This window comes from Symsagittifera roscoffensis, chromosome 6 (assembly GCF_963678635.1).
Source record: "Symsagittifera roscoffensis chromosome 6, txSymRosc1.1, whole genome shotgun sequence".
Lineage (NCBI taxonomy): Eukaryota > Metazoa > Xenacoelomorpha > Acoela > Convolutidae > Symsagittifera > Symsagittifera roscoffensis.
The window spans coordinates 8,620,023-8,644,513 of record NC_087067.1 but is presented as its reverse complement, the minus strand read 5'-3'; the positions used below and the strand labels follow the sequence as shown (position 1 = coordinate 8,644,513).

At 31.4% G+C, this 24,491-nt stretch overlaps 1 protein-coding gene across 2 annotated transcripts in view; it reads right to left on the bottom strand.

Moving 5' to 3' along the window:
- LOC134848512 (somatostatin receptor type 4-like) overlaps positions 1-24,491 on the bottom strand; it is a 70,361-nt gene that overhangs the window by 20,608 nt on the left and 25,262 nt on the right. Inside the window, exons 1-2 of one of the 2 annotated variants that reach the window (XM_063866002.1) lie at positions 22,125-22,151; positions 21,417-21,812 (exon numbers count right to left, since the gene is read on the bottom strand). In XM_063866002.1, the coding sequence (XP_063722072.1) occupies positions 21,417-21,640 (224 nt within the window). In that variant the 5' untranslated portion in view covers positions 21,641-21,812; positions 22,125-22,151. Of the gene's footprint in view, positions 1-21,416; positions 21,813-22,124; positions 22,152-24,491 lie in introns of those variants that run through there. The other variant, XM_063866001.1, reaches the window with a different exon arrangement.

Genomic DNA, 24,491 nt, shown 5'->3' with positions numbered 1-24,491 from the left:
AAATGTTTTGAGTTTTTTGAAATCAAATCAGTTTCTGCTCTTCACAATATTGTTTTTTTTTGCATGCAATGGCTGTTTTTTGAATTTTATTTTTTAAAACGCCGAGCTGTGTTGCCAAGAAAAAAAACTTTGGTCTGCAAATTATCAGAAAACGATCCTTTTTTTTTGTTTTCCTCTTTATTTGAACCATTGAATGATTATTGGTTCAAAGTTTTTTGAGATTAAACTCTTAGAGCTTTTTTGTGATTTGGTTTTTTAAATTAGTATTTTAGTTCGAACTTTTTTCGATTTTTGTTCTCAGATTCTTCTATAAGTTTCTATATATGTGTATTCGAGGGAATAAGCTTCCGGAAAGTTTGTGAAAACTGAAAAATTTACAAGAAAGCTGACGAAAGGAAAATTTATAAGAAATTAAAGGTAAGCGGACATTAGGCGGTTTTTAATAACTGAGGCGTCTTATTTATTTGACATCAGAACAAAGAAACATATTTTATGTCATCAGAAGTTTACTCTTTGAATCACTGCTGATGTGCATCAATTAAAAAAGACGACAAGATAATCATGGATAATTAGCTCTTGTGACAAAGCGAACGAGTTAAATAGGAAGCCATGATAATATACCAAGACATCAAAGGAAATTAGCGACCATTCAAATCCGTCGCCATTCATCGATTTTTATATCAAAGAAGGGGCGACGCAGTAAAAAGAAAAGTAGCGAAAAAGAACTGAAAGAACAGAAAAGAAAAAGCACTTCTTGAAAAGAACGTTACATATAACTGTTGGTGTTCTAGTCGATAACAGAAAAGATATAAAATGGTAAAAAGACAGCGTTCAATTGAAACATAGCCACAATGATACTACAATTAGTGAAAACGCGATAGGTAGCCAAATTTTCATTTTTCTTATCAGACCGTTGAGATTTATTTTCATGATTTTATGCAAATATCCCAAATTAAATTCTAATATCCGCGGGTTATATTGGATTTCAGCCAGAATACGGGAAACAATAACTGTTAAGCTAGCGGAAGTTCAAACAGAACAAATATAGCTGGTTACTGTGACAGTAGCACAGAGTGTTCCGATCTAATAAATACGAAGGAAAGTTTTCATTTTTTTTTAAACTGCCATTTTTTCTGCGTCGTGTGACAAAAGATCTTAACAAAAAACTAAAAACTAAGCAAATTTGACAGCCATAGAAAAATTAGCAAACTGGCAAACAGTTTTGTAGAAAAAAATGACTAAAAAATAAAAAAAAAGAATATTCAAAAGCATCAAGTATTCATTTTTTTTTGAAAATGTTCAAATATTCCCCCAAAAAGTCTAATTCTAACTTTTTTAATGAACAAAATTTTTTCAAAATGGCTCAAAATGGCCAAAAAATCCAAGAGCTTTGCTCTGGTAAAATTAAACTTCCACGGCCTAGAAAAGCATAAATAAGCTTTTGTATCCTTGCACGCTCAAGTTACTCGCTCAATTTTTAAAAATTTTTCAAGTTTTTTGCAGATTTTTTTTTATTTTGAAAAGTTTTACTCTAAAAGTGCCCTAAAAACCTCAAAAAGTAGTTTTACTTCAGTAAAACTAAATTTCATAGATTATTTTTCTATAATATGCTTGCTGTCTTGCTTTGCTTGCTCAAAAATAGATTAAACCTCAAAACTTCAAACCTGTTTTATCTCGACACTGGAACATTTTTTGAATTTTTTTGTGTTCGACTCACGACTATAAGAGCTTTATTATCATTGCGGTTTTTATTTAGGGTACCTTTATTTGCGTGGAAAAAAACAACAACAAAATGAAAGAACTACAACTGAATACAAAGCCCCACTCCGTTTTCAATGCTATTTGAGGCACTACAAAAAAAATCAACTTCAACTTCATACAATGATGAAAACTCTTATCAAACAGTTTGTTTCACTCTATTTCATAGAAAAATAAAATGAAAAGAACAAAATAAGCGTTTGTCTATACAATGAAACTTTCTAACCAATGTTTTTGACATGTTGGAGTTAAAAAGAAATAAAGCCTTTTGCCATACACTTTATCACGTAAATTTTATGAAGAAAAATTTATGGGGAAATTTATAATCAACATTATTTTACATTGCCCATTATGATTTTATCTAGCTAAAACTTTACCTAACCCAGCGTTTTTTGATTCACATATCCCAACTTTTTTGCCAACATCATTCACATTTTCTTTTTTAAATTAAAAAAACACTGTATGTCAAGCATTTTTCCTGAAATCAAAAGACAAAAAAAATTTACTTTTATTTTATCGTTTTGTGCTTTTTTCGGATCGAAAACACAATATTCAAGGGTTATCTACACAAGCAATAGCTGGAGTTTAGCATCTGTTATCCCACAATTTAGCATCTTGTACTCTGAAAAGTTCAGTTGCTGAAAAAAAGCGTTATTTTACAAGTTTAAGTTATGTTAGCTTATGAAAACATAAAACTCTAAATGTCTTTTTACAAAAAGCTCTTGTTTTTTATTTTTGCTATTTTGTGAGAAATTATCAGCTTGGACAGAAAATATCACAAAATGGTCTTCAATATGGACACTTAATAGCAAACTTTGCATACACATTTTTTGGTTGATAAAATTTTTATATGAATTCAAAAGGGAGTTTGCAATCAAAAGTAAAAAAAAAAATATTCAACACAATTTATTTTTTTTCTATGGATTTTTCCCGAATGAAATCGTATAATTAGCACTTTTTGATCAAAGAAAATTTTTAATGCTATGTTGGTCTTCTATAAATTTTTTTTTTCCTAGCTTAATTGTGTTTCAAAAAGTCTTAGGCCAATTTAAACAATTATTGAAGAAAAAATTTAGATTAAAACTTGTCTGACAAGCTTTTTTTTATCACAGACTCTACATATAAAACTGTGTAAAAGGCAATTTTTTTGTATGTTCGGCAAACCTGGGTGACACGTAAAACATCAAACACTTGATGGAGTTTCAACGCTCAAGATTAAGAGAAAACAGTCAGGGTTTGAATTACAAGTAAACCGCGGTGCAGGTACCAAAGAAAGACAAATGTTTTCTAATTTCAAAAGTTTCCTAATTAATTGAAAGAGTCAAAATCTGCGACTCACTCACTCATGAACTCATTCAAAGTTTGGATGTCAAGCGCACGCCGTGCAGCTATCACAGACGGCCATTCATTACGAGACCAAACTGTGTGCATTGGATAGGCGAACAATTTTATGTGTGTAGGTCTCTGGAACCTAGAGACGACTCTGTAATCAAAATAAAATTTTGTTGGAATGATCAAATAAAAGGAAAGAAGAAAGGAAGATCAAAAAGAGCGTCTTTGTTGCGCAACCCCTTTTAATTACAAAATACACATTTTGGCCTCGTTATGATAACTTCAAAAACTCAAATAAGGCCCTGAAAAAGTTTTGATGATACAGAGAAAGCTTGGTCGGATAACTTGTAACAACACTAATTTTTTTTGCAGTCAGATTCAGAATCACTAAGAAAACACACCTATTTTGGTTATCTTGGCTATTACTAAACAACCAAAAAAAAATTGCTCAATACCAAAAAAATCAACAAAACTTTGGTTGTCTAGAAATTAATACCTATCATACTTTCGGCTTGCCATAGTTTTTTCCACAAAAACGCAGGTGTTATGAACACGCATTGTGAATTTTTCTAGTTTGCAGCCCCAAATGATATTTCACAAATAGCTCAACAGGTGTTTCAGAGTTGAAAAGAAGCCTTTTTAATGCCGAATATCCTTTTTTGTTTCTGATCTTTGAGTTTTCCGTCAAAACTTTTGTAACTTTTTTTTATTTTCGCAGAGATGTCTGTTAGCCCATTTTTCAGGTTTTCTGATATCACAAAACTCTAGGAAAAGTTGATGGAAATTTAGTTAAACTACGGTCTTTTTGGGGAATACCATTGAAACAGAAAATGGAGAAATTGTTAGAATTAGTTTTTGTAAACCAATTTTTGATGATTTGTTTTGAGGTTCAGAGACAAAAACTGGAAACAAAAATAAATTAATTGTTTTCTCTTTCTCCACTTCAGATTTTTAAAATTTATCAGTTTGTTTCAAGCAAAACAAATTTGATTTAAAATTTTCAGGTTTCGTTGTTTTGAGAATTATATGGGATTATTTATATAGGTAATTATAAAAGAAAAAATAGTTCTCAAGGAGGATCGCTTAGGAAAAAATGTTTCTTAAAATTGGAAATAATTTGTCAGGATTTTGGTTCCGCCTACTTTCAAAGACATGGAAGGAGCTACGGCATTGGGTTGCCCAAAAACGGTTTCAAATTTTTGAGAATTTCACCAAAAGTAGGTTGCATGTATTATCTTAGCTATTTAGGCTCAATTACCGCTATGGATGAGCAGTCTGGTTAGAAAACAGTCAAGGCAGATGTGCTTGTCTGCTTTCATTATTTCTAACTTTATTGGTATCCATTTTCGCTTATTTTTGAAGGTAAACATCGCTATGAAGCACATTCCCGTTGTTGGATCATTTCGTTCTTTTTGTCAAAGTTTTCACAAACCAAGGATACGTGTTTGTCAGGGTTTTTAAAAAGTAGAAATTCTGACCGTATTCATAAAAATCAATTTTTTCCGGAATGTTCTTCGTCGTATCTCTGACTTTTTTAAATCTCAAACTCGACTACTCCTGCAATTTTTTGTAGCGACATTAAAAAAGATTAGGCAAACAATTATAAAAGAATTCAATCATAGAAAATATAATAAAATTCCTTCTGAAAAACAAAGATTATTGAGAAATCTAAATTAACAGTTTAAAACCCTTCGATGTTTTTAAAGCTCGTTGACTAAACAAAAGTCATTGCAAACAATTTAGCATCATCACTAACATCAAAAATAACATACATCTTTCGATAACAAATTTTTCGTCTGCAAAGAATAAAATTGAGATTAATTTTTTAATTAATTCAAAGTTCTAGTTCTAAAGCACTCCTAAATTAGTTTTTTTAGATTTGAAGTCTACAATTAGTCCTAAAGGCTTTAAAATTAGATTAAAACAGATTTATCATTTTCTGTCAATAATCTTAACATGCTGACCAGTTTTCCGGCAAAAAAATTGACATTCAATTTTTTTTTTGCAAAGAAGTGCTCTTCATTTATTTTTCAATAGAATAATTTTGGTTAAATTTTTTTTGAGTTTCAAAAGACAGCAAAAACCCAAAACTCTCCAAAAGCAGAACTTAGAGCAAAAGCAAGCAAAAGTTATAATTTTTATGTGTCTTTGTATAAAAACTTATAGTTGTTGTTTGTCGATTCAGCAGTTGGTAACCAAAATGCTAAACTACGAAATCAAAAATCTACTGAACAAAAATTTCTAAATAATTTAGTAATATGTGGCAAAAAAACTTAAATACTGAAAACCAGCATCAATTAGAACTGCCGGGTCCTTTCTGTTATACGACCCAAAATATCAGACTATTAATTGAGCTCCTCGCTGATAGACATTTCAACCAATCAGATTTTAGCATCAAGATCAAATTTTCAAAAAGGCTTAAAGAAAACTTTTTGGGCCGTATAACAGAAAAGACACGAACTGTCGAGAAAAATTAGAGCAGAACATATTGTGCGGCTCAAAAAAAATCCAATGTTTTGGCCAAGTTGACCTCCATAGACCGAAACATATAGACATACAATTCCGGAAACTAAGTCAATGAAAAAATGCTTGCCAAAGAAATTTCACATACTTTTTGGAAAATTGATGTAATTGATTTTATAAGAACTTGTTTCTTGTTATGGCATAAAAATCGGTGTATCGACATAAATAACCGTCAAAATTATATATGAAAAGTTGAGGAAGAGAAATTACTTTTTTTTCAAATTTGAAATTGTTTGATTATGTTTTTCAACCGGAAGTCAATTTTTGTACAAAAAATAAATTTTCAGAAATTTTTTTTGCATGCAAAATTTATTATTGTGTGTTCATAAAGTATTCCTTATGAACACACAAGAAAAAAATCTTTTTTTTTCGTTTTCAAAAACACCCATAACGTCCATTTTCTTTGTATGGCATGTTTATGTATAAACTGATCAATTTGATTCAAAAGTAATTAAAATTTCAATCCAAAATTGAACAACTTTTTAATTTTGATACTTCCATTATAGTGGCTGTGTAAGTAATCTTTATTAAGATTGTATCCATTGCATTGTACATTAAAGACAGTCAAACTTATAACGACTCTAGTTTTGAGTAATCCAGGGTCTATTTCACTTGTACTTGGTTATGAACGCAGCCAAAAAGTTTGTGAGAAATTTTTGTAAAAAAAAAAACATTTTTTTTGTTTTATCGAACTTCTATGTATGGAAACTCACTACTCACAGATTTTTTTGCCGTTTTTTAAACTTATGGAATAGCATGAAAAGTGTAAGATTCAAACTTTTCCATATATGGAAACTGTATGACTAGCTTTTTTTGTCAACCCGGCTGACTTGTTTCAACGTGCAAGCAAAAAACACATTTCAGACATAACTCAGCAACCAAAACACTTTGCCTCAATGGGTATGAAGCCCAATTTAAAAAAATACAATGAACTGTCATGGCATGCAAAAAACTCAAACGGTGGTCGAATTTCTGATTTTTTTGGTACTAATGAATGCCTACGATAATTTGTAAGAATTGTTTTTCATCTTCATTAGTTTCTCAAATATATCTAAAAAACTATATCTAAACAGAAATCATAACAGAATGTCTAACAGAATCACACTAAAACATCATTCTAAATTATAAATTGGTTATCATCAAGTTTTACTATGTGTTTTTTAAGCTGAAAATGGTGAATTTGACTGAAAGATAGCTTAAACCTTTGAAAGATGAACAGGCTTCAAATTAGTTTATACCTTTGAAAGACGAGTAACTCGCACCTGCCGCATTTAAGAAAAATAAAAACAAATTGATTATAATGGATTTTCGGGGTCTAAAATGTTGTAAATATAATTGATTCCCATGTTATATTCTCAGAAAACAAAATTGGATTAAAATGGATTCAAATCTATTTTTCCCGCCGAAACGAAATGCATTATAATTCATTTAAAATCCATTAAAATGGATTTTATAGTAAGTAGGAAATCACATTAAACTGGATTTTTTTCCTCTTTATTTTGTTTTGCGCGTCGTTATCAATTGAGTTATGCGGAAACTTTGCAAAGCGAGTGTACGGCCAAATCCATTTCTAAACCTTAACTCAATTTGTAAAAAGATTCGGCTCTTTTTCTTTTCCCCCCCACCTGCATTTTTTTATAATTAAAAATACTGTTCGCATTGTCCGATTGTCATGAAAATTGACATGCGACTAAATTAGGTCATGACAAACATATTTGGTCTTCTTTAGTTATGTTGTAAAATCACTCGTTAGACCATAAAATTGATGCTCATGTGAGGTGGGGGGAAAAGGAAAAAGAGCCAAAGATTCCGTTAAGCTCTCCCCCTCCCCTAACGTTTGCCCCTTTGCTCCCCTTCAATCCCCCTAACGTTTGCCCCTTTGTTCAAACCCCCCCCCCCCCCACCACTTGAACCCACCCCCACCCGACTGAACCCCCTGAACTCCCCCACCTGAACAACCCTCACGTGAACAACCCCCCCCCATTCGCATCTCATTAGAGTGGAAATAAATTGATTATAATTTATTTTCATTGTCAGTGTCCAAAAAAGTGAAGAAAAAAAATCGGTATAATGGATGAAAAAAGGATTTTGTTCCTTCGAAAAATAGTTATATTATAATCCATTTTTAATTGATTATAATCGATTTGTTTTCACTTTTGTGGACACTGACAAGGAAACTCAATTAAAATCGATTTTTAATCATGGATCTCCAATGCGGGCTAATTCCGCTTTTTCTTACGCTGTTAAATTAGTTCTTTACAGAGGATGGGTTTTCGTTACTGCTTGCACCTTGAAAAGGGGGGAATTTTCAATTTTTTATTTGTCTACATATCTATAACACTTGGAAGATAATTTAGACAATTTTTTCCTGATATGGCAAGTTTTTCACACAACTTCAGACTATGTAATCATAACTTTAAAACATTTTGGATTAGATCTACCAGACAGTTTTCAGATAAAAAGACATAAAAAATAAAAGCTAAAACAGCTACTTTTTTCACTTAATTGATATAATTTGACATTTGTTAATGGAATTGTATGATAAGCAATTTTTCATAGACTCCGTTAATGGAATTGTATAAATGTCAACATTTTTATGAAGGTCAACCAATTTTTTCGATTTAACTGAACGTCATAATGTTAATTGAGCGTCAAAAATGATGCATAAATCTATTTTTTTTTTTTACCGCGAATTCGATATGCGAGCTTAAATGTCACGAAAGAACAATAGGCTGATAATCATCTATGTAATAATGAGGACCAATTAGCGCCGAAACAAAAGAAACAACATTTCTCCTACGGTTGGGAACGAATTCGTGTCCGTCCCCCTTGCCCCCGATCACAATCGGAGAGGTCATTTTTAATCATATTCATTATCAAGTCTCACAACTGTAATTTCATGCACGACACAATAATACAGACAAATTCATTGAAACTGGAATTCTAAGAAAGCTGTTCTTACCGGCACCGAGCGCCCATGGATTTTAATCGATTATAATGGATTCCCGAGACAAAAATAATCCATTATAATCCATTACTCAGATAATAAAAGATTACATTCCATTATTTTTTGCGGTGAAAATTATTATTTTTACCAAGATAATCAATTAAAATCGATTATATTTGAACTAAAAATCCTTTATGAACCATTATAATCCATTTTAATTAACTGGGGGGGGGGGGTAGTGTCAATCATAAACCTGCCCAACACCGTTCAAACCATACCCCCCCCCCCCCCCAGTGTGTGTTGAACTGCGATGATGAAATTAAAAAGAAGAGAAAAAAATATAATTTTTAGTGTGGAATGTAACATTTTATGAAACGTAATACGTAGCAACTGCACTAAACAGAAAATGAGACAATTTTGAAAAAAAATTGAAAATTTCATGAATATCTTCTCAAAAAAATTGACTTAAATCGATTATAGTTGAATATATTGCCATAAAATATATAAAAAGGATTGTAATCGATTTTTAGTGGATTATAAACGAAGATAATGGATTAGAATCGATTTTATTGTATTTTATAGATACTGACCAGATTATGATAATATAATCGATTATGATCCATGGGCACTCGGTGCGGGTACTTCTAGTTTGAAAATGTACTTTTTTAAGCAAAATCAATGTCTTAAGATTTTTACCAAAAGCGTTTTCAACAAAAAACGTACCTGCATCTAGTTTCTAGTAGTAATCCATTATTATAAAATTTTACTAACAGCCTAACTGAAATTGAGAAATAACCTAAAATTTTCAAATAATAGTTGATTCTAATTTCTCTTTTTAAAAGCAAATTTTACGTAATTATTATTATACTTTTAGTAAGTTGAAATCATTTATCAGTCCATCTTTTTTTCGAGTCAATTATGATCGATTATAATTATTATTTAAAAAACATTTTTTGTAATTGATTTCCTACGCACAAAAATTCCATTTTGATTTATTCTAATTGATTATAATCCCTTTTCTACTTGCCCTTTTTGTGTTCGACCTTGAATTTAAATGGATTCTATTTTTTGCTTTTTTAGACGTTGATTTATGTGAAAAGTTGAAAATCGTTTGAGCAACTTTCAAATCAAATATAATTCAAATTTTTTTCAAATCGTTTTGATTAGAGTTATTTCATGTATATTTAGTTTAGCAATTGTATATTTATAAATCACCATTATATCAGCCCATTGCTTTAGCTTCGCGACTATGTTAATTTGGAAGAGTTAATTTTCTCTTACCGCGGGAACCTTTAAACTAACAAGAAGCGATATTTATGAAACTCTTGTTTCGTGATAAAACTTTGTGTTCAGATCAACCAAAATGTGACAAAACCTCTGTTTTTATAGATGTTTGTCATTGACAAAAAAATAATAACCCATAAGTTATAACAATTTATATTTTCTTATGACAGGATTTAGACAAAATGAGATATTATAATCGACCATAAGCAGTTATAATAGATTTAATGAGTTTTCTTGTATGAAAATTAATCAATTTTTTTAATATGTATTGTTATAGACAGAAAGAGAATATAAATTTTTGGAAAAATTGACAAATATAATGAATCATATATCCTTTAAACAGGTAATTTTGTTAAATATAACCAATTAAAAATTTCCTTAATTCAGCATAATAATCAGTTATAATCGAGTATCGAGTATTTAAGCCTAACTTGGATGCAGGTAGGTTGAGTTTCAACCGAGATTTTAGCCGAATCTTTTAACAATGAGATGACCATAAATCCGTCAGTTTTTATCAGCAATATTTATAAAAAGAAATCTATTTATTTCTCAATTTTGATTAAAAGTTTTTTTTAGTCTTTTTGCGACCTTTTTTTTCGTTTTTTCTATATTTTCCTCTAATATCTAGAATATATTACAGAATTAACGCCAAAATGAAAGTTTTGCCTGGGATTAATCTTTCGTGAAATTATGGGGTTTGCAAACTGTTTTTTTATCTGTTAACACGTAGCATAGGCTGTAAATTAATCCGGCTGGGTATCATTCATAAATTGAAACGAAGCATACAAGTTGATCCAAAGGTTTTCAATTATTAGATCCAAAAATTTTCAGTTTGTACCTGTGTGGGGTTATTGTTAAAACTTGGAAAATATTGGCAAAAATAGTTTGAAGTTATTTTGAATATTCATGAAAACTTTTTTTTTGCCAAAAACTGCTTCCGCAATTTGATAGGGTAATTGAATAATGAATGTATTGTTTTGATAAGGCGGCATTATAAAGAAATTGAAATCATAAGTGGATCTCCACTGCTAAATTTGCTAGTAAACCCGCTACTGTCGCTAATATTTTCTCAAGATTTTATTTGTAGTTTAGAATTCTAGTTTCTCCTCATTGATTTTACTACTGCTTTTGAGTGTTAATTTTTTTTCCAATAAAACAACCAATAATCATGAAGTTGGATCGATCAAATGTTTGAGTGATTATTCTCGATACCCTTCTTCCCAGACGTAAGAGTGGATAGCAGAAATATGGCTAAAAGGCTCTTATCGTAGTGTTAGGGAGTTCACTTCGTTGTCTTCAGATTGTGTATTTGATCACCGGCAATGGCAATGATAGTCTGTGAGGACGAATACCTAATTGATCTGTAGCTTTCTTTCTACTACAGCCTGACCAACTTTCTTTGCAACAGTAGTACTATGTGAGTTTACTGGACGCAAAAAAAAACAGCCAATAGCAGAAAAAAAGAGCTGCGCTCATCAAAATAACACAATCTGTGGAAAGAATATAGGGAAATGAGAGAAACTGACGATCCTTAGACAAGCTGGATCGTCTTTCAAAGATCCCCTGCGAATAGCAGAATCCACAAGTATGATTATGATTATTTTTACTCGCGTATGCTCTTGAGGCAATCAGCATGGTCGGATATTAGTGCCACGTCAGTCGTGATTGCAAATCGAAGAGAAAACAACAAAGCGTTTTTTCAGTCTTCTACTATCTTTTGTTCTCAAATCAGAAATGTCATTCCATGCCTCAGATTCATGTCAATTTAGGTACGAGAAAGACTTAATTAGTATTCTACCTTGAAAATGCTTTTATTCATAGATTTTAATTGACCCGTAAGTTTCATACCCCGCACAAAAACGATATCTTCAAAACGTTTTTTTTTCTAACAAAAAAAGATGAATAATTCCCAATATAAACTGAGATTGACATAATCTTTCTATATTACAAAACAGAAAGGCTTTATGATTGTTCCGACAACTGAAAAAGAATTTTCTTACTCTGTGTAAATTTTCCGGACGAGTTTCAGTTTTAACAACCAGTTTTTGAGACGTTTTCAAAATTCTAAAATATAGGAATGCGTTGAGTTCAAAATTTGAAAATTACTTTGCCTGAAAATATTTTCTTGTTAAATTACAAGTGCTTAAACATAAATAATTTCACCAACTTTGGATTGGTAAAGTGTGGTTACTGTATCTTACCGCATGAACGTCGAATAAAACTGTCTAAAATTGAATCCAAACTGAACTGAGGTAACTTATTTGGTCTTATTGTTACGCTACTTGATGCCAAAAAAGCTAGACGTATATCAGGATGAAACCCAAAATGTTCAGTACGAGGCAAAACTGTGCATTTTATGAATTGTAAGCGGGTTCTGCAACAGGCAAAAATCAGATTTGTCGCGGAATCCGCAACATTGCTATTTTTAAAATCTTCTCTGCTGTTTTGGGTTCCACGGACAAACAGCTTAAACACTGTGTTGCTCAAAATCGCTCCAAAAACAGGCAACTTTGCGGAATCCGCAGCAAAATGTGTGGAATGCGGAACCAGTTTGAGGAATCCATGAACAAAAATAATTATATGTGTTTATTTAACTTCAGCTGTCGTGGAATCCGCAACTGTAAGCTGAATCCGCAAATTGTAAGCGGAATCCATAAATTGTAAGCGGAATCCGCATAAATTTGCGAAATACACTTAAATTTGCGAACTACCTATATTCGCTCGTTGCGAAATCCGCAAAAAAATCAATGGGCCGACAAAGTTTTTGTTACAGGTATTTGTACGCGGAACTCACTGCAAATTTGTAAGTGGAATCCACTTACATTTTGGAACATGTTTAACGACTTGTCTCTGGAATCCAGGAACATACAGACACAAAATTGTGCGCCTATCTAGTGCACAGTTTGGCTTTGTAATGTTCCCACTTCTCAATGAGACCAATTAAAGAGTTTAGCGTAAAAAAAATTGTTGAAATAGTAAAAAAAAGACATGATTTTTTTTTCATTTTAATTTATGTTTTTTCACCCAATTGCTCTGTAAAGTTAAAAAAAAGATGTTTTAAGTGTCTCATTACTTTAATAAGACCCAATGATATGCCTCAAATTAATTTGGAAATAAGACAACTTAAAATTTTTGTTTCTCAAAACTTTGTCAGTTTTTGGCGAATGACAACGAGAGGGGACTGGTTCAGACAGTCAGTTCGATAGGCAACCATGAGAGACACTAGAGCAAACAACAAAAATTTAGCTGGTTACCGAATCCCATTATATTACAGGAGTGAGTCTTTTTTCGTTCGCTTTGAGAGCAAGCAAGTTTCGAAACAATCATTCGCTTAACGCTTATTTTGTTCAATCATTTGGTAAAATATTGTTGGTTTTGCTCATTAATAAGTTAATTGTTTGCAGTATGTTGGTTTTGCTCACTATTAAATTAAGTTTATAGATCAAACCCGTCTCTTTGTGGTAACTTCAATCTTTTAAACGAAAAAATACTTCATAGACATCAGAAAGCCTTTGAGTTGTTCAGAGCCTCAATTCGAGACGAACACACTTGTTTTGAGTTAAGCTTTGAATCAAAAATTTTTAAAACTTGAACTGAAGTTAAACGATGCTACTAAATTGGATAAGACATATTGCATTCTGTTAGGCTATTGTAGAAAAGAGTTGGATGCCATCAGCTGCCATTTGAGGTCGTTTAATGTAAGTCTTGAAATCAGGAGTAAAATAAATTGTTAAATTAAAAATCTGTCCACATTGTATAAAAAAGGGTAATCTCATGCTTGTTTGAGTTTGTATTCCTAGTTTTTATTTGAAATTGATTTGCAAAAAACTCTCATTGAGATAATCTACCATTTTTAAATTTGACATGCTAGTTTGATTAAAAGTTTGAATGTAACTATCACAGTGATATTAATGTTGTGCAAAAAAAAGGTATTAAACTTTGCGCAATTCGGAATTTTGAACTTCACTGTCTGACACGAAAATTGAGCAATTGAGACATGTCAAAATGATGCTGTCTGTTTCTGCTTAAATTTTTGCTTTGTGGAAGTTCCACAGGCTCCTATTTGTGTAATAAACAACCAAAATTTTGGAAATTGTTTATGTTTTTGAATTTTTGATTCATTTTTTTGTTTTTTTTTAAACTGAAACTGCTTGCTTATTTAATATTCAATAATAACACTTACATTACTTATCGTTCAATAATAACAACTTTGTTCAGTAAATTTCCAAATCAAGTATAAAAATTCAAAGTCTCTGGAAAATTCCGTATCTTCAACTTGATCAAGATTAGTTTGATACTCCAATCTTTGAAGACAGCACGTTGCTTATGCTCGATGTACAGTTTGCAGACAAAATTTATTTTTCTTTTTGATATTTTATGACCGAACTCTTATATTTCGTCGGATAATGCTTTGATTATTTAGAAATGTGAGCCTTAGAAGTTTTCAATTTGACCACTTAGGAATTATTATTGCTTGCAACCAAATGGTTTTTAGCGCAATGTATAAATGGCTAATCCATTTTTAACCGATTATTTTCGAAAAATAAAAATCCATTAAAATCGCTGTAATCCATTTTTGTTTTCAATATAATGGATTATTTTTTGTACATAAAATCCATTAAAATTGATTAAATTTTGTAAAAAATGACTCTACTTTTTGCAATTTTCTACAAGATTCGAACGAACACTTCATCCAGGGGCGGCTAATATGTAAGCACTTTGAAGAGGCCAATATGTAGTGTTTTTCCAAAAATTGCCTAAAAACGGCATTCTTGACCAGTTCCCCAGTACCCCCGACGTACCCCCCACGTACAATCCCCCCGTACAACACCCCCCCACGTACCCCCCCCCCCCCTTGTTGTACAATCTAAAGTTGAACAATAGTATGAAAAAATGAAAACAAAAAATGAGTTTTTGAAAATGAGTTGAAAGTAATCGATTATGATCGATTACAATCGATTATATTGGGATTTTACTGCTTAAAAAATAGTATCATTATAAACCGGTTTTTAATCGATTATAATCGATTATTTTTGTGATATGCCTCAAATTAATTTGGAAATAAGACAACTTAAAATTTTTGTTTCTCAAAACTTTGTCAGTTTTTGGCGAATGACAACGAGAGGGGACTGGTTCAGACAGTCAGTTCGATAGGCAACCATGAGACACACTAGAGCAAACAACAAAAATTTAGCTGGTTACCGAATCCCATTATATTACAGGAGTGAGTCTTTTTTCGTTCGCTTTGAGAGCAAGCAAGTTTCGAAACAATCATTCGCTTAACGCTTATTTTGTTCAATCATTTGGTAAAATATTGTTGGTTTTGCTCATTAATAAGTTAATTGTTTGCAGTATGTTGGTTTTGCTCACTATTAAATTAACTTTATAGATCAAACCCGTCTCTTTGTGGTAACTTCAATCTTTTAAACGAAAAAATACTTCATAGACATCAGAAAGCCTTTGAGTTGTTCAGAGCCTCAATTCGAGACGAACACACTTGTTTTGAGTTAAGCTTTGAATCAAAAATTTTTAAAACTTGAACTGAAGTTAAACGATGCTACTAAATTGGATAAGACATATTGCATTCTGTTAGGCTATTGTAGAAAAGAGTTGGATGCCATCAGCTGCCATTTGAGGTCGTTTAATGTAAGTCTTGAAATCAGGAGTAAAATAAATTGTTAAATTAAAAATCTGTCCACATTGTATAAAAAAGGGTAATCTCATGCTTGTTTGAGTTTGTATTCCTAGTTTTTATTTGAAATTGATTTGCAAAAAACTCTCATTGAGATAATCTACCATTTTTAAATTTGACATGCTAGTTTGATTAAAAGTTTGAATGTAACTATCACAGTGATATTAATGTTGTGCAAAAAAAAAGGTATTAAACTTTGCGCAATTCGGAATTTTGAACTTCACTGTCTGACACGAAAATTGAGCAATTGAGACATGTCAAAATGATGCTGTCTGTTTCTGCTTAAATTTTTGCTTTGTGGAAGTTCCACAGGCTCCTATTTGTGTAATAAACAACCAAAATTTTGGAAATTGTTTATGTTTTTGAATTTTTGATTCATTTTTTTGTTTTTTTTTAAACTGAAACTGCTTGCTTATTTAATATTCAATAATAACACTTACATTACTTATCGTTCAATAATAACAACTTTGTTCAGTAAATTTCCAAATCAAGTATAAAAATTCAAAGTCTCTGGAAAATTCCGTATCTTCAACTTGATCAAGATTAGTTTGATACTCCAATCTTTGAAGACAGCACGTTGCTTATGCTCGATGTACAGTTTGCAGACAAAATTTATTTTTCTTTTTGATATTTTATGACCGAACTCTTATATTTCGTCGGATAATGCTTTGATTATTTAGAAATGTGAGCCTTAGAAGTTTTCAATTTGACCACTTAGGAATTATTATTGCTTGCAACCAAATGGTTTTTAGCGCAATGTATAAATGGCTAATCCATTTTTAACCGATTATTTTCGAAAAATAAAAATCCATTAAAATCGCTGTAATCCATTTTTGTTTTCAATATAATGGATTATTTTTTGTACATAAAATCCATTAAAATTGATTAAATTTTGTAAAAAATGACTCTACTTTTTGCAATTTTCTACAAGATTCGAACGAACACTTCATCCAGGGGCGGCTAATATGTAAGCACTTTGAAGAGGCCAATATGTAGTGTTTTTCCAAAAATTGCCTAAAAACGGCATTCTTGACCAGTTCCCCAGTACCCCCGACGTACCCCCCACGTACAATCCCCCCGTACAACACCCCCCCCCCCCACGTACCCCCCCCCCCCCCCTTGTTGTACAATCTAAAGTTGAACAATAGTATGAAAAAATGAAAACAAAAAATGAGTTTTTGAAAATGAGTTGAAAGTAATCGATTATGATCGATTACAATCGATTATATTGGGATTTTACTGCTTAAAAAATAGTATCATTATAAACCGGTTTTTAATCGATTATAATCGATTATTTTTGTTATTTTATAGAGACTGCCAATGAAAATCCAATATAATTGAATAATATCCATAAAACTTCATTGCGGGTAACAGTTTCCAAAAAGTGCCTAAAAACGCATTTTTTGGCCTATTTTTTGACTGCGGTCCAGAAAATTTGGTGAAAAATGGGGTCTTCATAGTGATTGGGAGAGCTCAAAAAATCAATTTGGTTGACCTAAAAAGATGGTCAAAACTTTCGAAAATTTTTTTGAAAAACCGCCCCCTGGGTCAAGCCCTAATTTATTTCGAAATGAACGAGAATTTACAGTGTCCACCTATCAATTGAATTACATACGTGGAAAAAAATTTTTGGATAGAAATTCGGGTCTCCTTAACTATCCCCCCTTTGAAAAAAGTGAGATTCGTTTTCAGGTTCAAAATTCACAGGTCTGTAACCGTTGAATTAGTTTTCTTATAGGGGTGGCGATTCGTAGCCCGTGCCCAACGGAGGCTGTTTTTCTAGATAGAAATTTTATATAGATGATCGAATCTAGTTTTCTCATATTTTCTGCGCAGAAATGATTTAATGTTTTTCTAGTTTAGAAATAAGCAGTTTCTGGAAACAAAAAGCAAAAAAATCATTTCATTGCTCAACCGCTACGAGTTAAACATGCTTCGAGTATACACAATAATAATAGCAATACCTTGTAAACTAGCACTTGTTATAACAAGTGTTTTTCTGCTAAAACTATCATTATTCATCAAGGCCTGAAGCATAATGGTTAGCACAACCGACTTGAAAACTGAAGGTCAGGGGGTCGAGCACCACCAGGAGAATTTTTTCTAGCCAGAAATAGCCTAGATTTAGTTACTTTTTGATCAGAATTAAGCTGAGAAATAAAGAACTTTAAAAAAAATCCCTGCTGTTTTCTAAACATTTCAAAAAGAATTAGATATCAAGTTGTTCAGGTGAGAAAAAAAAAATTCTCGGTACTGGTACTAGCACCAAAGGGGGGAATAGATCAAGAGAACCAAAATTTCCACTCTGCAGTTTTAACGATCTTCTTAACAATTGCCCAATTGCCCATTTGATATTTAGTAAAGAATTGCTAACCCTATAAATAAAAGCAGTAATAGAACTAGAGTGTTGTATTTAAAATTCGAATTATGCTGCATTCTGATTGGTTGCAAATTCGACTAACTTAATCCACTTAACAATTGCCGCCGCCCCCCTTCTTGTAAGGCGGAGAGATAATTGTTTAGTAGATCCGTTTTAACAAATTTGCGAAAATTTTCACAATGTAATCGTTTTTAATTGCTTAAAGAATATTACTTAACAGTTCATCATGCAATAAAAAAAATACGGCGTCTAAGCTATACTTTGTCACTATTTGGATTCAACAAATCAGCTTTGAGCAATTTTGTTTCTTTTTTTCGTGATTTGAAATTGGGAAGTTTGGGTTATCTCATGTAACTAACCTTAAAATTAATTCACCCAAAAATATTAAATGCAGCTCAAGTCTTATTTGTCAATTTTCGCTAGTTTCCTCAGAGAAATTTATTTCTGAAAGTGGTGAAAAAGTCTTAGAAACCTGATTGGTTAACTATCTTAATATTTTTCTCCAAAAAGAAAACTGAACAACCCGGCAAGCTGAATACAATTTAATTTTACATGAAAATTGATTTTACGGTCAATTGTTGAGCACTGTTTGAGAACAAATAATTAAATTTTGAAAAAAATGGAAGAAACAAACTACACTTTAATTTTATAAAATGCACAAGGTCCGGTAAATTGAGCATTTTTATCACTGAACATATACAAACACGTTCACCCCCCCCCCCCCCTGTTCAACGCCGCCACCCGCCCCAACCCCCGCGCTTGAGGTGAGGGGGTCTTTGGTTTTTAATGTGGTTCACAAAACATAAATATACACAGGAGGACGTACACGGATAAGAAAGTTGGTAGGGGATTTTAGTGGGGGTAAACACCGAATTTAAGTTAACCTTCCCTCTCACATGGAATAAACGAGAAGGCGAGGGGTTAAATTGGCCGGCGGGGCAGGAGGATAAAAGGGTAAACGAGAGACAAATATCACCAATTTTGTTTGTATTTGGTTCAAAACTGATATTTGTAACAAACCAAAGAAAAATGAGTCAACCAGAATAACCAAATGTTAGATTATAATCAATTGAACCTGAATTATATTTCAATAAAAATAAATTTCAGATTTTTGCAAAAAAATTGATAATATTTTTAATGAGTTATAATCATTGTTTTTATCAATTTCATAGAGACCGACAAGGAGAAAGCAAAATAGTGGATTATTTTCTATGAAACTTCAGTTTAGATGATTGCTGAGATGCAAACAAAGTTGTCTAAAAAGCTATTATGTAAGGCGTCAAACGAAAAAAGAAAAAAAACAAATCTTTTCAAGCTTAACAAAAAATCAAAAAGTTCAAATTGATGATTGTAATAAGCAAAAAAAAGCATTATTTTTCAAAAGTTTAAATAAACATTGATGCCTATGCTCCTAAAAATGTCAAAAAATATTTAAATAAACATAGATGCGTATGCTCTTAAAAACGTCAAAAAAATTTTCTACGTGTATATAGATTTTAATGGACGATTTTTGGCAAGTGCTAGTCATTTGGCTCTGCTTTTGTAAAAGTTTTAAATTTAGTATACAAGTTGATTGTTTGCGTTAGGAAATTTTTAAAAATCTTTTAGTTCAATTGGTAGGAATGTAAGGAAACAAAATATTTCCAGGGATAAAAACAAACCAGTTTATTTTGTTATTATCTTCAAGATTAGAATGAGCTCATCTAGTGTAAAATGAATATCAAAAAAAAATTTATTTAAAATAAACTGGCGCATTTTTTTTTTTGCATTTTTAAAGTTACGCCAAAAAGAGGCAAAAAAGAGTAACATTTTGAGTCTATTTGAAAAGGCTTGCCATTTGGTTTATAATTAACAAAACAACTTCTGATGTTAGATGGTTAATTATGCTATATTAAAAAAACTTACGTATAAAAAAACATTCGTCAGAGAAAAAAACATTGAGATAAAAATCAATCTTTTTATGATATTGATTCCAGAAATTCCAGTGAAATTTTTTTTTTTGCATTGTGTGATTGCTTGTAAGTCATTTCCATTTTTCAGTAAGGTCATCATTTTCTCAATTGTTGATCACAGCGTCCACTTTTAAGGCTTATATTTGATCTTAGAGTAAGGTAAAACTCCAAATATAAGATAAACAAGGACTGATGGTGTTCAAGTCGCAAAAATTTTTCCGATCTATTTGATGAAAAAATCAAAAATCATGAAAACATTTTAAAAATCAAAAAAAAATTAAAAATTCTTCTCGAAAAGTTATTTCATCAAGAATAAAAGCAAAAACGCTAAATGATTGCTAATATTACATCAAACTTCATGTAGAAATAAACTTAGAGGTCAGTTTCTAATTCCTATTTTATTTTCTAGATATCCTAGTCTGAAAAATTTGAAATTTTGAACCCCGTTATGATCATTGCTGAGGCAATTTTTGATTTTTTTCCAATACGCGACCACTAGTTTTTTGATATGATATCATGCTTGACTCCTGAAAATTAGAAGTAAAAAATTAGCTGGCAAAAAAGTTTAAGTAGAAAAAACCGACCTTGTTTCATAGTTCCTTTCAATTTTTTGAAAGCGGTCTGAACAACAACTTAACCCTAATTTAGCAAATAACTGATAACTTTAGATAAATTTCATGTCATTTGTAAAAACGTTGAAGCTCAAAAATGATTAGGGATAAGAAAATTTTAATTGTTAACTATCTGTAACTCAAAGTCCACGTCAAAATTGATGTTCGGGGAGCGGAAGTTGTTAAACCTCCGCCTCTCAATCGAAAGATCAGATGTTCAAGGCCCACCATGATTCGTGCTCAGTGCACGTTGCGAGGCAAAACTACTTAGCCCAAAAAACAGCAAAAATGCATGTATATCTTAACAAGGGGCACCAAATTGGTTCTCCGTCAAGAGTTGAACAGCTCGTTTGCCGGTCTTTTCTCTTTTGGATAAAATCGCCTCAAGTATTTTGTGATAAGAGCATGAATCATCGATGGCGAATCCTGATTTTTCATTGAAACAGTAATTTTTATCACCAAATGTTCAACCCCGAGAAAGTCTGGAGTTTGAAAACACTAAAAGATGTTTTACATTTTTGTTGTTTGAGAATATGGGTCGGCTTGAAAATAGAAAAACTTGGTCAATTTGAGAAACAAAAGGCGAGTGATTTTCAAATAATCAGTCTTCATTGTATTTTTAATTTAAAAAGTTGTTGAAAAGCAATAAAATTTCTGGACGTTTCTTGGACAAATTGTTTATTAATCCAATTGAGATTGTAACACCTCAAAAACGCTTTTGACTGATGAATAATATAAAATGAACAATCTCAAATGAGCAATCTCGTCTGTTTTTAAAGTTTTCACCACTGAGTAGAAACAAAATTTTCTGAGTAGACACTACTGAGTAGAGCAAAGATCTGTCGTTCAGTGATATTTGATCAGTCTTTCAAACTTTTAAGGTAGTCACCCAAAATCACCCAAAAAGTTGACTCAAAAGTTATTTCGAAAAACTTACTTGCACAGGAGAGGAGATATAATCTTGTTCATCAGCGTCTCAGTGCTGATTACTCCGAGCACCAGCAGATACAGGATATCACTCATGGCCAGGTGTATCAATGTGTAGCTCACAATATGGCGTTTGATTCTTGACCATTGTCGTTTTATCAAAACCAATGCTCCAATATTAGCCACCATTCCGATAGCGAACAGAATTGGTAGAATAATTCGCGTGAACAGCATTTTCTGAGTCACGTTTCCTCGCAGTTTTTACGCTTTGTTATTTTCTGGATTTAATTTGTTTGTAATTTTCCTATTTTTTATGATATTTTTTTGGTCCTGCACCAATTTTTTTCACGAAGTTCGTCCTTTGCAGTTCGGTCAGAGCTCTATCAATATTTTTTTATCACAACAGCTAAAACAGAAATCGAAAAATAAATAAATTTTTTTTTCTATTGATCAAGGATTAATACAATTACTTATCTACTTATAAAAATGCGTACAAAAACTGACAGGTTCAAGGAGCGTTTTCTTCAGTTATTAGCATAATAAAGTGGTACTTTTAATGAAGTATACAGCGCCGGAAATATATTTTTGAAGTACATATTCAAATCAGTTTGTTTTACTTAAACTTTTAATCAATTCTGCAAAATTCGCGTCAGGTGCAAATGCATTTATGATTTCTAGAATATATTAGTTAATAAAAAAAGGAATCCGAAAGTGGTACCTTTGATGGAAAGTTTGGGTATTTCTGAGAGCTAAGAAATAGAAATATAATATTTTTAAAAGGGCGTGGGAAACTTACGTAAGATGATACTTTCTCTTTAATTATCGAAAAAGACACATTATTACGTTATTAATAATTAATTAAGAGTCTATTATAGCGTTATATTGCAAATAAATTTTGAATAAGTTTGATAAAATTGATAAAGTTTCGAAATATCCATCTCGTCAACAATAAATTAATGAAGTCCTAGGAGACCATGCTTCAAAGCAAAAATTAATAAACTTATGGGTTCTGTCGGAAAGAAGGCAGCTTCATCAAATGATATAATCAGTTTCGAACGTAAATTCAAATTATTTTTCGGTCGACTAAAAATTTTGGTCGATTATTGTATTTGGGTTGAAAAGGAAACATTCGGTCGACACTCTCGCGAGAATTTGGTCACCTCGAAATGGTCAAATATTATGGCTAATTATTCTTGTGTTGGTTTAGAATAGAAAGTATCAATGAAAAACAGTTGCTAGTCCATATGGATAAATCTTTGCGATAATGCGTCTGTTTTGCCTTTCGAACAAAATAACTATTTTGATTTCAATTCCAAATTTATAACTGTGTCGTATTTCTTCGTGAAATAAAACTATAGTTATAAGATTATATAATCAAATTTTATGGAACTTCGAGAGTTTGCTGTTTTAATAACAGTCTGGAACCGTCAAAATAGTTGGAAAAGAACCAAACAATAAATTCAAAACTTCTCAATCCTTTTTTATTGATTTTGTCGTCCAATTTCATTTTTAGTACATGAAGTCTGAGCAGAAGCAGATACGATAAATTACTTTAAACGTTAGTGTTGTTCACTTGGCAGAATGTTCAAGTTGCAGAAAGTTTCGAACTGATCAAGTTATTCTAAAAAAGAAGACCTACAAAACAGTCGACAAAATCAATTTAGTCAATCTAAAAAGAAGATAGACAGAAATTCGACAAGAGAACAACAAAAAGTCCACAAAAGATGTCTACAAAAGAGTAGACAAAATGTCGACAGAAGGTCGACGGTCCGTCCCTGTTTTTAGGTATTGACGTTTTTGAACTGTAAACTTGAAATCGAGAGAAATCAATGGATATTCAAGTGACCTTTTGCTTCTAAATAATGGTCTCAACGTTTTTCAATGTCCTGTGGTCATGGTCAATAATTGTTTCACAAAATTGAGATCTTCTAGTGACTGTTACTATATGCAAATCGAAAAACACATGTACGCGAAAAAAAAAGAATTTGTACAAAAAAAAGGCTAAGAAAGGCTAAAAAATTATCCAAAACTACCAATTTTTTGAATTTTTTTGCATTGCATAAAACCTAAACTCAAAAATCAAATTGAAAGTTTTTGGTCATATCAGCTTATTGGTTAATTTATTCTGAAAGCTTATCAATTTCTTTCATTAATTTTTTTATTGAAAAATTTAGAAGAGAAAGTTTGTAAGTTTCTTTCAAAAAGTCTCATTGGCCTTGAAACGCAAAATTAAATACTTAAGGATGTACTTTGCTATCAAATGCATAACTTTTCGAACGAATTTGAGATTTTATTCTATTTTGGAACAATTTTTGAAACGGAAAAGCTCGTCTGTTACTAATAAACAAAAAATTTAAATGGGTCAAAAATAAGCTTGAACAACTGAAAGTTAGCCATTCCTATAAACTTCAAGCCGCTGAAAATGCAGAAAACAATGTCTCTCGAAAAGTTTTCTAATTCAAGGTTTTCAAGGTAAAAAAAACATACACATGTCTCAAAAAAATTCAAGAGCACTTCTATCAATGACTCTTGTTCATTTATCTAAGTCGTCTGAAGAAGCAAATACAGAGTATTTTTCACTTTTAAAAAACTTTGGAAAAGATTGTGCGTGGGTGTTTTTTATAACAAAAACATGTGAAAAACACAACATGCATTTTAAAAAGTTGTAATTTAGCAAAATGAAGGAAAATCAAAAAATATGGCTAAATGAAATTATCCTTTTGCCACAGTCGATAACAAAATGATAAATTTTACATATGGAATAATCTTGGAATAAGTTTGAAGCCGGACAACTTTGTCGTTCATACTCACCGTTCAATTATCCCAAAATGTCCGAATTACGAAAAATCACAAAATAATTTCGGACTCAGAGAATCAAAATGTGCGAAAAACAACAAAACAATTTCGGACTCACTGCATCGTAATTATTTATAGATTTAAGACTTTAGTCCACAAATTTTGAAAAAGAAATTAATTTTTTTTGAAAAAGAAATTAAAATAATTTTCTTAACCGTTTTCAATTGCGCAGATTAAAATCGATCATTATAGGCGTCAGTTTGCAGAAAAACGGATTTATACTTCTTTG